The sequence below is a fragment of the Neovison vison genome, chromosome 12 (assembly GCF_020171115.1).
Source record: "Neovison vison isolate M4711 chromosome 12, ASM_NN_V1, whole genome shotgun sequence".
Lineage (NCBI taxonomy): Eukaryota > Metazoa > Chordata > Mammalia > Carnivora > Mustelidae > Neogale > Neogale vison.
Window position 1 is genome coordinate 106620912 of NC_058102.1, and position 17011 is coordinate 106637922.

The window sequence follows — 17011 nt, forward strand, 5'->3', positions numbered from 1 at the left end:
AGACTCATTTTAGACCTAAAGAAACCTGCAGATTGAAATGAGGGGTTGGAGAAATATTTAACAAACAAATGTCCAAAGAAAGCTGGGCTAGAATACTTACATTGGAATAAATAGACCTTAAAACTAAGGTTGTAACAAAAGACGAAGAAGGACACTATATAATAATAAGAGATACAACAATTGTATCTTTTATATAGATATCTTTTATATAAAAAAAGATACAACAATTATAAAAATGTATGTATACAGCATGGAAGCAAATACATAAAAGAGTTAGTAACAAACATAAATGAACTAATTGATAGTAATACAATAATAGTAGGGGACTTTTTAACACCCCAGTTACATCAATGGACAGATCATCCATACAAAATCAAGGGGGGGCATCTGGCTGGCACGGCACGGTAGGGGGAGGATGTGACTTTTGATCTTGGAGTTGTGACTTCAATCCCCGTGTTGGTTGTAGAGATTCCAAAAACAAAAACAAAAACAAAAAACCAACAGGGAAATGGTGGCTTTGAATGACACACTGTATCAGATAGATCTAACATATATTTGGAACCTTCCGTCCTAAAACAGAATACACATTCTTTTCAAGTGCACATGGAACATTGACAAAACAAGTCTAAACAGATTTTAAAAGATTAGAGTCATACCATGCCTCTTTTCTGACCACAATGCTGTGAAACCAGAAATCAACCAGAAGAAAAAATCTGGAAAGAGCACAAATACATCGAGACTAAATAACATGCTACTAAACAATGAATTGGGTTGGCCAAGAAATCAAAGAAATTTACATGGAAACAAAGGAAAATGAAGCACAGTGGTCCAAAACCTTTTGGGATACAGCAAAAGCAGTTCTGAGAGGGAAGTTTGTAGCAATATAGGCCTATCTCAAGAAGCAAGAAAATCTCAAATAAACAATTTAAGCTTACACCTAAAGGAGCTAGAAAAAGAACAACAAAATCCCAAACCAACAGAAGGAAGAAAAAAATAAAAGATTAGTGCAGGAATAAATGGTATAGAAATTAAAAAATATAGAACAGATAAATGAAACCAGGAGCTGGTTCTTTGAAAAAAATCAACAAAATAGGTAAACCTCTAGCCAGATTCATTTAAAAAGAAAAAAAAAAAAAAGAGGACTCAAGTAAACAAAACCAGAAAGAAAGAGGAGAAATAAGAACTGACACTACAGAAATAAATTAAAAGAGAATATTTTGAAAAATTAAATGCCAACAAATTGGGCAACTTAAGAGAAATGGATAAATTCCTAGAAACATACAACCTCCCAAAACTGAATCAGGAGGAAATAGAAGATTTGAATAGGATCGATGATTACCAAAAGTGAAATTGAACCAGACATCTTCACAGGTGGTGAAGTCTACCAAACATTTTATTTTTTATTTTTTAAAGATTTTATTTATTTATTTGACAGACATACAGCAAGAGAGGGAACACAAGCATGGGGAGTGGGAGAGGGAGAAGCAGGCTTCTCGTCCAGGAGGGATCCCGAGGACCCTGGGATCATGACCTGAGCTGAAGGCAGATGCTTAACAACTGAGCCACCCAGGCACCCCTCTATCAAACATTTAAAGAAGAGTTGGTACCTATTCTTCTCAAACTATTCCAAAAAATAGAAGAAGAAGGAAAACTTCCAAATTCATTCTATGAGGCCAGTATCAGCCCAATACCAAAACCAGGTAAAGACACCACTGAAAAAGAGAACTACAGGCCAGTATCTCTGATGAACATAGATGCAAACATTCTCAACAAAATACTAGCAAACAAATTCAACACTGCATTAAAAAAGTCAAAAACCACCATGATCAAGCTGGGATTCAGAGGGTGGTTAAGTACTTGGAAATCCTAGTCAGTATGTATCACACAGATAAGAGGATAAAAACCATATGATCATTTCAATAGATGCAGAAAAAGCATTTGAGAAAGTACCACATCCATTCCTGATAAAAACCCTCAACAAAGTAGGTTTAGAAGGACCATACCTCAACATGATAAAGGTCATTTAGGAAAAACACACAGTGAACATCATACTCAATGGTGAGGAGCTCATAAAACGAAATATAGGTACAAAATTCCTTCTTCCAAAATACTTACGGCAGATGTATTTTGGAATTTAGATTGTTTCAGATTTTGAAAGGTAATCCTGTGTGTGTGTGTGTGTGTGTGTGTGTGTGTAGTATTTTGTGTTTGGCAGCAGCATACTAATGTATCTGTAGTGTAACTTGGGTGTATTCACATTAATTGGATAAAGAGATGGTAAACACCCTCAGCAGTTGAAGACTTGTTGGATCGTATAGTAGTTCTATTTTTTAATTTAATTCAATTTTTTTTAGAACACATAAGTCAGGGGCGGGGTGGAAAATCAGAGGGAAAGGGAGAGAGAGAATCCCAACTCAGTGGCTCGATCCACCACCTTGAAATCATGACCCAAGCCAAAATCAAGAGGCGGATCCTTAACTGACTGAGCCTCCTAGGAGCCCCCCATAGTTCTATTCTTAATTTTTTGAGGAGCTTCCTACTCTTTTCCATAGTGGATACAGCACTTTACATTCTCAGGCACATTAGGTAGAGTAACAAAACAAGTTGCAAAGAGAAGCATGTACAAATGACATCATTTATATGATTTATAAACCCATAACAGTGTGTGTGTGTGTGTGTGTGTGTGTGTGTGTGTGTATGAGTGAGAGAGAGAGAGAGAGATCTGAAGAAAACTAAGGCACATTGTTGATGGTTATTTTTGTTGCATGTTTGAATGAGGGTTTTTTTTTTTTTTTAAAGATTTATTCACCAGTTTTAGAGAGAGTGTGCACACTTGTGAGCTGGGGAGAGTGGCAGAGGGCCAAGGAGAGAGAGAATCTCACACAGATTCCTTGTTGAGCTCAGAGCCCAATGAGGAGCTTGATCTCATGGCCCCGAGATCTTGACCTGAGCTAAAACTAGGAGTTGGTCGCTCAACTGACCGAGCCACCCAGGAACTCCTGAATGAGTTTTTAAAACCCTAAGCTTCTGCCTTTTTCTCTTTTACCAGTTTAAGAATGTAAGGTTGCCACTGAGTCAGGTGATAGAACATCCTACAGAGCATGTTAGAACTGGAAGAGTTCTTAAATTGACTAAATTACTGTTGTTTCTTTTAAGTGAAGTCGTTACTAGTTAAAATATCTTGAATATTTAGTTTTTCCTTTTCAAAGGTATACCTTTAAGTCTTGATTTTTTTGTTTGTTGTTGTTGAGAAGGAGGGACGGTAAGGGGGGAAGGAGAGAGAAACTTGAGCAGACTCCTCCCTGAGCTCGGAGCCCGATGCAGTGCTCCATCTCATGACCCTGAGGTTGTGACCTAAGCTGAAACCAAGAGTCGGATGCTTAACTGACCCTGCCACCCAGGGACCCCGTAAATGTTCTTTTTATACATATGTGCTTGTGGACACGTTTTCACTTCTTTTAGGAAGATACCTAGGAGACTTTATGAGAAACTGGCTGGGGTACTTGGATGGCTCACTTGGTTAAGAATCTGCCTTTGGCTCAGTTCATGATCCCAGGGTCCTGGGATCGAGCCCCTCGTTGGGCTCCCTGCTCAGCTGGGGAGTCTGCTTCTCCCTCTCCCTCTACCACCCCCCCACTCATGCTTGCTTGCATGCTGTCTCTCTCAAATAAATCTTTTTTTTTTTTTTTTAATTTTTTTTTTTAAGATTTTATTTATTTATTTGACAGAGAGAAATCACAAGTAGGCAGAGAGGCAGGCAGAGAGAGAGAGGGAAGCAGGCTCCCTGCTGAGCAGAGAGCCCGATGCGGGACTTGATCCCAGGACCCTGAGATCATGACCCGAGCCGAAGGCAGCGGCTTAACCCACTGAGCCACCCAGGCGCCCAAATAAATCTTTTTCTTAAAATTATTATTTATTTATATGACAGAGATCACAAGTAGGTCAAATCTTAAAAAAGAAAAAGAAAAAGAAAAAAAATTAAAAAAAAAAACACCTGGCTGACTAATTTCCAGAATATTGGTATAATTTCACATTCTGGTTGCTTCACATGTTTGCTAACATTGGTGGTTACCAATGTTAACATGTAGAAGAGCTACATGTTAGCTCTTCTAGTGGGTATGTGGTGGCATGTCATTCTGGTTTTAATTTTCATTTTTATAATTACTAATGACATTGGTCATTTTTTCACTTGCACATTGGCTAGTTGTGTATCTTTCTTTACAACGTATATAAGTCTTTCACTTATTTTTAAAGCATTAGCGTGTTTGTTTTTATTTGTGTTAGAGGAATTGTTTATATATTCAGGATGCAAGTCCTTGGACAGTCACTATTTCTCCCAGTATGTGACTTACCAGTTTATAATAGTCAGTTTGATAAAAGTTTTGATAAAGTTTTAATTTTGGTTAAGTTCAGTGTGTCAGTTTTTAATTTTATCAAGTGTGCTTTCTAACATAGATGTCTAAATATATTTTACTTAAAAGTATTCAGTCAGGTGAAGTGGTGAAAGATTTTGTGGACTTATGTCTAAGTATTTGAATTCCAAATATGATGTGGTAAATATGGGTGCAGGAATTAAATATTTGAAAATAATGGTAACAAATGTATTTATTGGGGTTTATATGATAGAATTGGTGAGAGTCAGCAAATTAGTTTTCCTTTTTATACCCCACGAAGATTCCATCTGGTGCTTTTATTTGCTCTTAACAGCAATGCTAAATCATGAAGCAATCTTTTATACTGTCCGTTCATTTTTTTGTTTCTTCATTAATTTTTCAAGAAATTTCATTAATTTTTAAAGATTTCTTTTACCTATGCTATTTTATTCTATTTTTACAGAAGCATGTGCAAGAGTCTTAGTCACACCTTATTTGATGATTGCCATGGAGAATATTAAAGGATTGTGTACAATAAATATTTATATCTCAGTTACTTTTCAGAAAGATATTTTATTTTATCTATAAAAGCTTTGTATTTCTGTTGTTGTTGTTCATATTTATCCCCAGGTACCTTTTTGTTCTTATCTCTCTCTCTTTTTAATTATACTTTTGAAAGATTTGTTTCTGTGTAGAGAAATGTGGTTTTTACATGTTGATCTTACATTTGCCAGATTGCTGAACTCTTGATACAGATGTCTTTGACTACACTTGTTCTTAGTATTTCTTTCTTTGTTTTTTTTTTTTTTAAGGTTTTATTTATTTATTTGACAGAGATCACAAGTAGGCAGAACAGCAGGCAGAGAGAGAGAGAGGGAAGCCCACTGCCCACTGAGCAGAGAGCCCGATGCGGGGCTTGATCCCAGGACCCTGAGATCATGATCCGAGCCGAAGGCAGAGACTTAACCCACTGAGCCATCCAGGCACCCCTTGTTCTTGGTATTTTTGTGGTAGACTATGGCAGTCTGTCAGTTGCCTAGTGTAGTCAGTTTCACTCTGATTTGTTTAATAGTTAGATTTGATTTTTTTTGTTAGATTTGATTTTTATAGGAAAGCACATTTAATAGAAATAAAGTATTGAGATAAGATGTGAATAATTTGGGTTCGTTTATTCTTTTTGAATGTTTTTTGTGTATGTTTTATGTTGTTTTCTCCAGAGAGAATTAATTATATACATAATTTTGTTGAGCTTCATCTCAAAATCTTTTTGGTGATAGTATATGTCAAAGTATTTTATTTTATTTTATTTTTTTATTTTTTAAAAGATTTTATTTATTTATTTGACAGAGAAAGAGAGAGATCACAAGTACACAGAGAGGCAGGCAGAGAGAGAGAGAGGGAAGCAGGCTTCCGGCTGAGCAGAGAGCCCAACGTGGGGCTTGATCCCAGGACCCCCAGATCATGACCTGAGCCGAAGGCAGAGGCTTTAACCCACTGAGCCACCCAGGCCCCCCTGTCAAAGTATTTTAAATAGTAGCACTGTACATGAATGCTTTTCTTTAAGGCTCTAAGGTCATGATCTCTGTACTCTTAGGATCAGTCTTCCTTGCTTCTTTCGCTGGAGAACGTGGATGAGGGAGAAAGAAATTCTATAGTTTCTGATAAGCTGTGGGCACACAGTGACTTCAGTGTTGACATAGCTCTGTGGCATTCAGACATCAGCCCCTGGCAGCTTTATGTTGTGTGCTGCAGCTGAATGTCAGCAGGGACTCCCTTCAGATTGCTAAGCTTCTTGCTTCCTGTGTGTGTTCATTCAGCAAAATCTATTCCCCAAAGCAGCATTGGCAAGATTAGCTGTTATCACTCTCATAGCTGATGCATATCACCTAACTCTTTGTTCTTTATTTTTCTTTCTTTTTGATTCACATACCAGTATTTCAGTGACTAAGTTTGGGGATTTTGTTAACCTCATTTACCTTTGTTGCAGGTGTTTGCAACTTTTGGGTTATAGAAAATGAAGAAAGAAGTGAATTTGATACTTGAAATGCTGCTGGAATGAACAGTATCTTTCTGGTAGTTTGTAGTTCTGCCACTGCAGTTGTTAACTGCTGAGTGTTTTCAAGTTAAACATTTATGGAAATGGTTGTGGTAGGATCCCTTTGCTGGTGGATTTTACTTTTGAAGTGTTGGGTTTGTTTGTTTTAAGTTACTTGGATGTTATTTACAATGAGATGAATCTCTTCAATCCTGGTATTGCTTAGCATGATAGTTTTACTATTTTAATTTCTGGTTTGGGGTTCTATCCTTTCTATACTTCTTTTACCAATTCCTTCTTCCCTTTTTCTGTCTTTCTTTCAGTTGGGGGAGTCTGAACAGGCTTTCCAGAGGACATAATGCCTGAGCTAAGAGTGAAAGGACAAGTAGGATTTAACTGAGAGTGATAGAGGGAAAGGGCAGAGACTGCATAAATAGAGGTGAAGGGGTAGATGATAGTATGGCAATTTGGGTGTAACTAAAACTAATTTGGAATTTCTAGGACTTGTAATAAGAGTGGTTTATTGTTACTTGAATTGTTGATTATGAGGCCATAAAATATAAAATGTGCAGTTGACCTTTGAGGAGTGTGGGGGTTAGGGGCACTGTTCCCTATACTGTTGAAAATCTGCATATAACTTTTGACTTCCCCCAGATTAACTATTAATAGCATACTCTTGACGAGAAGCCTGACTGATTATATAAACAACACATATTTTGTATATGTATTATATACTATATTCTTATAATAAAGCAAGCTAGAGAAAAGAAAATGTTATTAAGAAAATCATGAGGGGGAGCCTGGGTGGCTCAGTTGTTAAGCATCTGTCTTCTGCTCAGGTCATGGTCCAAGGTCCTGGGATGGAGGCCCACTTCAGGCTTCCTGTTGAGCAGGAAGCCTGCTTCTCCCTCTCCCACTCCCCCTGCTTGTGTTCTCTCTCTCTCTTTCTCTTTCTCTGTCAAATAAATAAATAAATAAGTTTGTTTTTTTTTAAAAAGAAGATCACGAGGAAGGGGCGCCTGGGTGGCTCATTTGGTTAAGTGCCTGCCTTCTGTTCAGTCTTGGGATTGAGTCCACATCAGGCCCCCCGCTCAGTGGAGCCTGCTTTTCCCTCTTCCTCTGTTGCTCCCCTTGCTTGTGCTCGTACTCTCTGTCAAGTAAATAAATAAAATCTTAAAAAAAAAAAATGCCCCGAAACGAATAATACATTATATGTTAATTTTTAAAAAAATCTTTAAAAAAAAAAAGAGAAAATGTGGTTACAGTTATAGTACTATACTGTTTATTGAAAAAAAAAAATCTATGTGTAAGTGGACCCATGCTGTTCAAACCCATGTTGTTCATTCTTGAGGGTCAACTGTATTTTGACCTTAGGGTTTCCCTATTTTGATAGCATTTTCATTTATTCTTTAACTTCCATTCTGGGTTGTACTACCATAAAGATAGATATTCTTATATTTCCTGGATTCAAGAGCAGAGAGTAGCTGCTAGAATTCTGTATAATTGCTTGTTCATTTTCTTGACTCTTTCTTTTTTAGAGGAGAATCAACTCAAATTAGAGGGTGAGAATGTTAAATAATTTTTCTTTTTCTTCTTCTTTTTTCCTTTTTTTTTTTAAGATTTTGTTTAAAAAAAACAGAGAGAGAGAGAGAGAGAATGCAAGCAGGGGGAGTGAGAGAGGGAGAAAACAGGCTTCCCGTCGAGCAGGAATCCTGATGTGGGCCTCGATCCCAGGACCTTGGGATCATGACCTGAGCTGAAGGCAGTTGCTTAACGACTAAGCCATCCAGGCGCCTGATAATTTTAATTTTTCCATTTGAATTCTGTGTGGTTGTTTCTTGCATTGGAGTGTGTCTCTTGCTAATTTAGATTAGCAAGTTTAGATTAGTCTGAGAACTTGATTTTGGTTTAATATTTGCTGCACAGAAAATAAATCCTTGTCATCAACTGTGTTAATAGTAAACTGATGATTAGAAGACATGAATTACCTTAGAGGCACTTCCACTGTTTCACTTTCTGAGACTCAGACTGATTAAATTACTCACCAAGTTCCTTCTAAAATGACAGAAATTAGAATACTTTCTTTTCATATTAAGGATTCATGAGTCTAGCTCAAGTGATCTCTAATAGGTTCCAAACTTCATCTGACTATATTGCATGTAGAAGAAGTGCTTTACATGTATGTGTCCCATTTCTCTCTTGAATATTGTTTTCTTTCTTCCTTTTTTTTTTTTTTTTAAAGATTTTATTTATTTATTTGACAGAGAGAGAGTACGCACAAGCAGGGGGAGCAGTAGGCAGAGGGAGAGGGACAAGTATGCTCCATTGAGCAGAGATCCTGACATGGGGCTCGATCCCAGGACCCCAGGATCAGGACTCAAGCCAAAGGCAGCTGCGCTTAACCAACTGAGCCACCAACGTGCCTCTTGAATATTGTTCTTAATTTACAATTTGTGATAAGATATAGTGCTGGTGAGTGAGTGTAATCTCTGTAACTATTATGTTTTATCATTTTCTAAGCTTTATTTTTGGACAAGAACTCTATGTGCTTTGTACAGTACTAAAAGTATAAAGTTCTTGTTGACTGTTGATTATCTGAAAATGCTTCTGTTTGTTTTAGATTGAACATGAATAAATTCAGGGATGGCTGGCTGGCTGAATCAGTGGAGCATGTGACTTTTGATCTTGGGGTGGTGGTTTCAAATGTCACATTGGGTGTAGAGGTTACTTTAAAAAGAAAAAAAAATGCAAATAAATCCAGAGTATGTAGTTAACATTTTTTGATAGGATTTTGTTTTGTATTTTGGATAGTTAGTATTTAAGATAGAATTTTTTTGTTGTAGTTGGTAAAGAACTAATTGTTAGAGAAGATGAGTAATTTATTGTATTATAGGGGAAAGATACAGCTTTCTAGGGAAATTTGCATGTACTATCTACTAGCTGTTTACTTTCAAAATAATTTTTCAAAATTTGTTTTGGTCATTCTTTCATCAAAAATTTATTGAGCACTAACTATACCAAGCACTGTGCTATGCCCCAGAGTAAAGAGATGACTGCCCCAAGTCCTAGAAAATTTTTAATGAAGGCAAAAACAAAGAAATACATTTCAGATTAGTCTGGTAGGTGCTGTTGTTTAGGGATATAGTAAAATGGCAGTACAGATCAGACCATCACATAGCCTGAGGAAGCTGTAAGCTTGACTCAGACGACTTCAATAAGAATTATTATAAGCTCTTTTGCATCTTACATGAATAAGGTTCCTTAATGTATACATTTATATGTTTCAGAAAAAAGTGTTTTTAATTTAACATAATATGGTGCAATACTGGTACTTTTTCTAATGGATCATCTTGACAAATGGTGCATTGAGTTCTCCATGATGTATTGTTTTTAACGATGACCATTTTCTTGTATCTATAGTAGAGTAGTCTGCCCTTTGCATGGTTTTGCTCTCTGTGGTTTCAATTACTGGTGGTCACTTATGGTCCAGAAGCAGACCTCATTTTCCTTCTGATTTACTGTTAGAAGGTCACTTATAGCCTAACACTACCTCACAGTGCCTGCGTCATTCACCTTACTTCAGTCTGTCACCTAGGCATTTTATCATCTCACATTATCATCAGAAGGTTGAGTACAGTACAAGAAGATATTTTGACAGAGAGACCACATTCACATAACTGTTATTACAGCATATTGTTATAATTGTTCTATTTTAGGTATTTTTGTTAATCTCTTACTATGCTTAATTTATAAATTAAATTTTTATCATAGATATGTATGTATTAGAAAAAACCTAGGATATAGAGGATTTGGTACTATCCATAGTTTTAGGCATCCACTGGGGATCTTGGAACATATTCCTGTGGAAAAGGTGGGGGGCAATACTGTATTTTTTCTTTTTTCCTAATTAAAAGTAGCTCTAGACTACAAAGTTCTGTCATTTTAGAAATCAGGATAAACTGGATCAAAGTGTTCTGTTGTTCCAAGAAACTAATGATTATATTTGGGAAGTTCTGCCTCACAGGAGCTTCTGATATGTATCCAAAAGATATTGTATGAAGGGTGATCTTTCATTGTTTTCGCAGATAGATGTGTTAATTTTCTAATTAAGTCATAGCCCCTGTCAGAGATTATGGTTGTTCACGGTGTGCTGCCATTTCATTGAGCTACAGCTTGGTGTAATAATAGCACAGTCCTTGGAGTAAATTTTAAGCCGTTACTTTTCCAGTCTTTCTAGATCAACTGAATGTCAGAGTGGAAAGTGGTAGACTAGTGAGTGTTGGTATAACATTTGGAATGTGAGAAGTGTGAGTTCGTTTTGGGGAGTGTCATGAGCAGAGTTCCCAAATAGAAGTTCTCCTGATGCCGCTCTCTGTTTTTGGTTGATCACTGTGTAAGACACTTGTAAATGTCTGTGAGATGTACAGGTTTGCTCATTTTATCATCTGTATGAATATGCTGGAGAAGGAGTAGCCTGGCTTCTAGCCTGCTGCTGCTTCTCCCAAGGGAACTGGCAAGAATTTTTTTTTTAAGTAAAGCTAGCTTGAATGTGGCCTAAAGTAGGAATGGTGATTCCTATTTCAATGGAGAAGATTGCTCTGTAGCTTTCTAGACTGCCAATCAGACCATCATTTTGTATTTCCTAGGAAATATTTCATAGTAAAATGTGTGCAAGCAGAGCTGAAGAAGTAGACCTTACGTTAGTAGCTGTAATTTTTTCTTCACCAAAATGATAATTGCTATACTAGATATAAACACAAGTGGTAAAGTATATGTGAGACCAAAACTATTTTGGTCAACGTCTGTTTCTCCTGACTTGAATAGTGATGAATGTCCAAAAAAACGAGGAACAGTTGTACCTAGAAATCTGTTTCATTGTTGAGTTTTACTTCTGATATTTCTCTTTGGGATAAATTCACTCAGACTTTATCTGGGTTTTTTTTATTTCCAGGGGTAAAGACGGAAACTAGAATTGATCCTAGACTTCAGAGAATTAGCATTTTGACATATCTTTTCACTACTCGCCAAGCATAGTAGCAAAACCAGAAACTACGAAAGAAACAGTTTGTATGTTTGCACTAAATAAATGAATAAATTCTCTATAATACTAATCATAAACCTTGTTAAAAGAAAAATGACAGCCTTGGAAATAATATTTGTAACATACACAGCAGGCGAAGGTTATTTAATCCACTTAGGAAAATAACAAAATGGGCAAAAAACAAGAACAGATGAGTCACAAAGGAAGGACTGCAAGGTGCCAGTAGATATGTGGCTAGATATTCAGCCATGCTTGTAATTGAAGAAATGCCAGTAAAAGAAAGAAAATGCCCAGAGTTTTAAAATGTGTGGGAAATGGCCACTCCAGATATGGTTTGGTATTAAGTTTAAATGTGTACAGACCCTTTTAGAGATAATTTTAATATATATCAAAATTATAATTGCATATCTTCCAATTAAGCAATTCTACCTTTGAGAATTTATCCCTAGGAAAAATTTGGATACATGTACAAAGACAAACATACGAAGGTGCCAGTTGTGATAGTGTAAACTGAGAACCAACCCAAATGTTTATCAGTAGTCATAAATAAATTATTTCCATATCCATACATTGGAATTTTATGGCAGGCATCATCTTTCCTCATTTTCTTTATTGTTATAAAATACACCTTACATTTACCATTTTTTTTTAAGTTTTTATTTATTTGACAGAGAAAGTACAAACAAGGGGAGCGGCAGGCAGAGGGAGAGGGAGAAGCAGGCTCCCCACTGAGCAGGGACTCTTGGGATCGTGACCCGAGCTGAAGGGAGACGCTTACCAACTGAGCCACCAGACGCCCCGAAACATTTACCATCTTAACTATTTTGCAAGTTCAGTGGCATAAAGTACATTATGTTGTGCAAACATTATTACCATCCACCTCCAGAACTCTTTTCATCCTGTAAAATTGAATCTCTGTACCCATTCAGCAGTGACTCCCCATCCCTCCCCAACCCCCACTTTTTCCAGGCCCTGGCAGCCATTCTTCTACTTCCTGCATCTATAAATTTGACTACTCTAGATACTTCATGTAAGTGGAATCATATAATATTTGTCTTTTGTGACTGATTTATTTAGATTTCATCCATGTTGTACCATGCATCAGAATTTCATTATTTTTTAAGTATAAAATATATGCTTCTTTATAATATGCTTCTTTAAAATTTAATTTTTGAGTGAGTAGAACATCTGTTCAAATTCAAGAGGATGGTTGGGAGGAGAGGAGATGGGATGCAAATGCATAATTGGGGTGAGATTTCTCCAAGGGGTGATGGAAGTGTTCTAGAACTGATAGTGTTCCAGGTACAACTTTTAATATGCTAAAAACGACTAAATTATATACTTAAAACTGGTGAACTTTATGGTATGTGAATTGTATTTCAATAAGACTGTTACTAAAAAAAATCCAATGTCAATTATATTATTACTTCAGGTAAAAAAATTTTTAAGAGGAATACAATACATTTCTAGTAAAGGGTTCTTACAAGGTGTCCCTCAACTATTCTAGTTTTACTTTCTTTCTTTTCTTTTTTTTTTTTAAATTAGAGAATGAGAGAGAGGGAAAGGCAGAGTGGGGAGAGAAACTCAAGCAGGCTCCATGGTCAGCACAGAGCAGGTTATAGGGCTTGATCTCATGACCCTGAGATCATGACCTCAGGTGGAATCTAGAGTTGGATGCCCAACCAACTGAATCACCCAGGCACCCTCTAAAAAAAAAATTATTTCTCGTGTGACTTTCCAGACATATTTTTATTTTTTATGAATATTTTATTTATAGTAAATATTACTCCCTCCCTTTTAACAAAAGTGGTAGTAAATTGAACATAGATGGTATTCTATACCCAAGCAGACATCTCTGAAGTCTGTTTCTCTTGGTTTTAGGTTAAAAGGGTTTTTTTGTTTTGTTTTGTTTTTGTTTTTGTTAATTACAAAAGGATCACATGGTTAGATAGTATAGAAAAGTATGAAGAAAAATGTAGAAGCTGTCCATACCTGAGATAGTCATTGGCAATTGCTTATATATCCTTTTAGACTTTTCTCTCCATGTTTGATATGCTCTTTTGAAAATTAGAATTGAGATCATCCTATACTTGGTATTGTGTAGTCAGCTTTTTTATACTTTAAACAATATATTGTGATCATAGTTTTTAATCAGTAAATATCTGTATTGTGTGGACATTTCTCATTTACTTTAGCTCATCACCTGTTAATATCTATTTAGGTTGTTTCTAATTTTGTTACTTTATAAACAAGAATGAATATCTTCCTGTGTACACCTTTGTACCCTTGCCAGATCATTTCTTCGAGATACTTACTACATTGGTATTTTGCAGTCTGCCAAAATCTTTTTAACAGCCTGTGTTTTAAAATATAAACTTACAAAGATTTCCACGGTACTGTTAACTCTGTGAAAAGAGGGTGCAGGTATTTAAATCCTTATTTATTTTTAAATATGAAGGGTCTGAAATGCTGAAAGTGGCATTGTATCCACAACTGCATAGCAATTAGTGTGAGAGCTGGCGCTAAAACTCATGTCTCTTATTGTGGGTTAGTGTTCTTTCCACTGTGGCATACTGCCAGTCCTTAAATACCTTCAGTACAAAGAGTGATTTTGTTATTACTGCTTCTTCATTTCTAAAAATATGATTCTAAAAATGTTAGTTATTGTTTAATATTATTTAATATTTAATTTTATTTTTACTTTATTTTATTATTTATTTTTAATTAAGATAATTTATATAAACATATACAATTATTTTATTATTTAATTTATTATTTAATTATTGTTTATTATTAATTAGTTAATATGTGAATTTAACTTCTTAATAGTCATTTTGTGTTTTGATATCCTTTGTATTTTTTGGTGAAACTTTTAAAAATTTTTCAATTTTTTCAATTTTTAAAAATTAATTAATTGAAAAGATTTTATTTATTTATTTGACAGAGAGACAGTGAGAGAGGGAACACAGGCAAGGGGAGAGAGAGAGGGAAAGGGAGAAGCAGGCTTTTTGCTGAGCATGAATCCCAACGCGGGGCTCAATCCCAGGACCCTGGATGATGACCTGAGCCAAAGGCAGGTACTTAACCACTGAGCCACCCAGCGGTCCTGAAACTTTTCATTTTTAATTAATTAATTTATTTGAGAGAGAGAGAGTGCCTGAGCATGGCGGGAGAGGCAGAGGGAGAGAGAATCTCAAGCAGACTGAGCCAAAATCAAGCATTGGATGCTCATCTGACTGAGCCAGTCAGGCACTCTTTTTGATGAAACTTTTGTATGATGTGTTTGTTTTCCTGTAGATTTCCCCTTTCTCTCCCCTCCCCTTTGGTTCTCCTACTGATTTTGAACAATATCTTTATTTTGTTATGGCTCATGCAAAGTGAGGAGCTGTCCTGTTTCCTGTTGGGAATAAATACATGTTAAATTACTGAGATTTTATAGATTATCACAATCATTTTTTTTTGAGACAATGTAAAAAAACAGAATTTATTGAATTTGGGGTTCTGAGAGCCATGGTAGCTACTTCCTGACTTCCCCAGTCTGCTTTGTTTTTTTTCTTGAGGAGGAAAGCTGATTTGGGGTTTTCTTTTTTGTCTTGTTACTAGCACATGCAAATGACAATCCAGGCTCTTCAGGATGAATTGCGGATCCAGAGGGACCTCAACCAGCTGTTTCAGCAAGACAGTAGTGGTAGGACTGGTGAACCCTGTGTGGCAGAGCTGACTGAGGAGAACTTCCAGAGGCTACATGCTGAGCATGAGCGGCAGGCCAAAGAGCTGTTCCTTCTTCGGAAGACTTTGGAGGAAATGGAACTGCGTATTGAGACTCAGAAGCAAACCCTAAATGCTCGGGATGAATCCATCAAGAAACTTCTGGAGATGTTGCAGAGCAAAGGACTTTCTGCTAAGGCTACTGAAGAAGACCATGAGAGAACAAGACGACTGGCAGAGGCAGAGATGCATGTCCACCACCTAGAAAGCCTTTTGGAGCAGAAGGAAAAAGAGAACAGTATGTTAAGAGAGGTGAGTGACCACTTTTTCCATCTTAAGACTTACTGATGGTCCTTTTTTCCCGTGATTAGTCAGCATCTTGGCTTTGATAAATTTACATGTTCTATTGAGTTAGTGGGAAAGAATTTCTTCTTTGTTATTTAGGTGCTTCACTGATTTCTATTCTGATTTGCTCTCTTGCATGAGATGGCATTGATTGGTATGTACGCTGGCTTGATGACTTTCTGTGTCTTTTTCTGCCTCTGTTTGATTTCTGTAGACTCATTTTGTTGCTAGAGGGGCACAGAATTTTCTTTGTTACTTATCTCTTAATTTGTTCATAGAGACACATGCAACAAAACCAGAATCAGAGTACCTATTATTTAATTTTAGAATATTACTGAGAGAAAGTAAGTGGTTACCGCAGTTTAGGTGTGCTTATATAAATAGTCCTTGGCAGTAGTAATGGATGTTTGCCCTGTGGTTTCCATGGAAACCTGCCTTGCTGTAAAAGATATGTAATAAAAATCATTTGCTGCCATGGAAGCACAGTGAGAAAGAATAATATAGAGGCATGCTGCAGTGTTTTTTTGTAGAGGGAACTCAGACTTCAGCTGACCACTGTGATTATTGATAATTTTTCACTTTTCTAATTAGTGAGTCATTTTGAGAAAGAATAAATGAATTTTAAAAAATTGATATATAATTCCCTACATGTGGTCAGAGAATTTAGCCATTTGGATGGGGAAAAAAAAATTTCAGAACTGTGTTAGTGCCAGTCTGAATGAAGTATGAGGAAAGAAATTTTTAAAATGGACTATTCCCCAAATGGCAAAATAACAACTTCAAAAGGATACTTCTAAATTTGAAGTTCTGTGACTTCTCCTTTTGTAAAAATTCTGAAATATTTATTTACAGTGAGGATATTTTATTTTTGATAAAGGGGAAATTCAGTGTTTTTAAAATACATGATTTTATTACACAATAAATTCACTGTAGATTATTGTAGTAAGGTTAGGAAATAGTTTAGCAAAAATTTAAAACCCCAGGTGTCATTACCTAGCGATAACTGCTATGTATATGTTTCTAGTCATTTTTTTTTTTTTAAAGATTTTATTTATTTACTTGAGAGAAAGAGAGAGAGAGAGAGAGAGAGAGAGCGAGCATGAGAGGAGAGAGGTCAGCGGGAGAAGCAGTCTCCCTGCTAAGCAGGGAGCCTGATGTGGGACTTGATCCCGGGACTCCAGAATCATGACCTGAGCTGAAGGCAGGTGTCCAACCAACTGAGCGACACAGGTGCCCCTGTAGTCATTTTTATTATGTATAGAATCTTCTACATTTCTTTCTCTGAAAAAGATAGAATACCAGGGGTGCCTGGTGGCTCAGTTGCTGGAACATCTGACTCTTGATTTTGGTTCAGGTCATGATCTCTGGGTTGTGTGATTGAGGGATTGAGCCTGTGTCCCTGGGCTCTGTGCTCACTGGGGAGTCTGCTTGGGATTCGCTCCCGCTACCCCTTCCCCTCTGTGCTCTTTCTCTCTCAAGTAAATAAATAAGTAACTCTTAAGAAAAGAT

The 17011-nt window shown here is 36.5% G+C and overlaps 1 protein-coding gene across 11 annotated transcripts in view; it reads left to right on the forward strand.

Annotated features, from left to right (window-relative positions):
- ERC1 (ELKS/RAB6-interacting/CAST family member 1) overlaps positions 1-17011 on the forward strand; it is a 561256-nt gene that overhangs the window by 83751 nt on the left and 460494 nt on the right. For all 11 annotated transcript variants that reach the window (XM_044228946.1, XM_044228950.1, XM_044228948.1 and 8 more), the window contains exon 3: positions 15053-15469. In XM_044228946.1, the coding sequence (XP_044084881.1) occupies positions 15053-15469 (417 nt within the window). The remainder of the gene's footprint in view (positions 1-15052; positions 15470-17011) is intronic.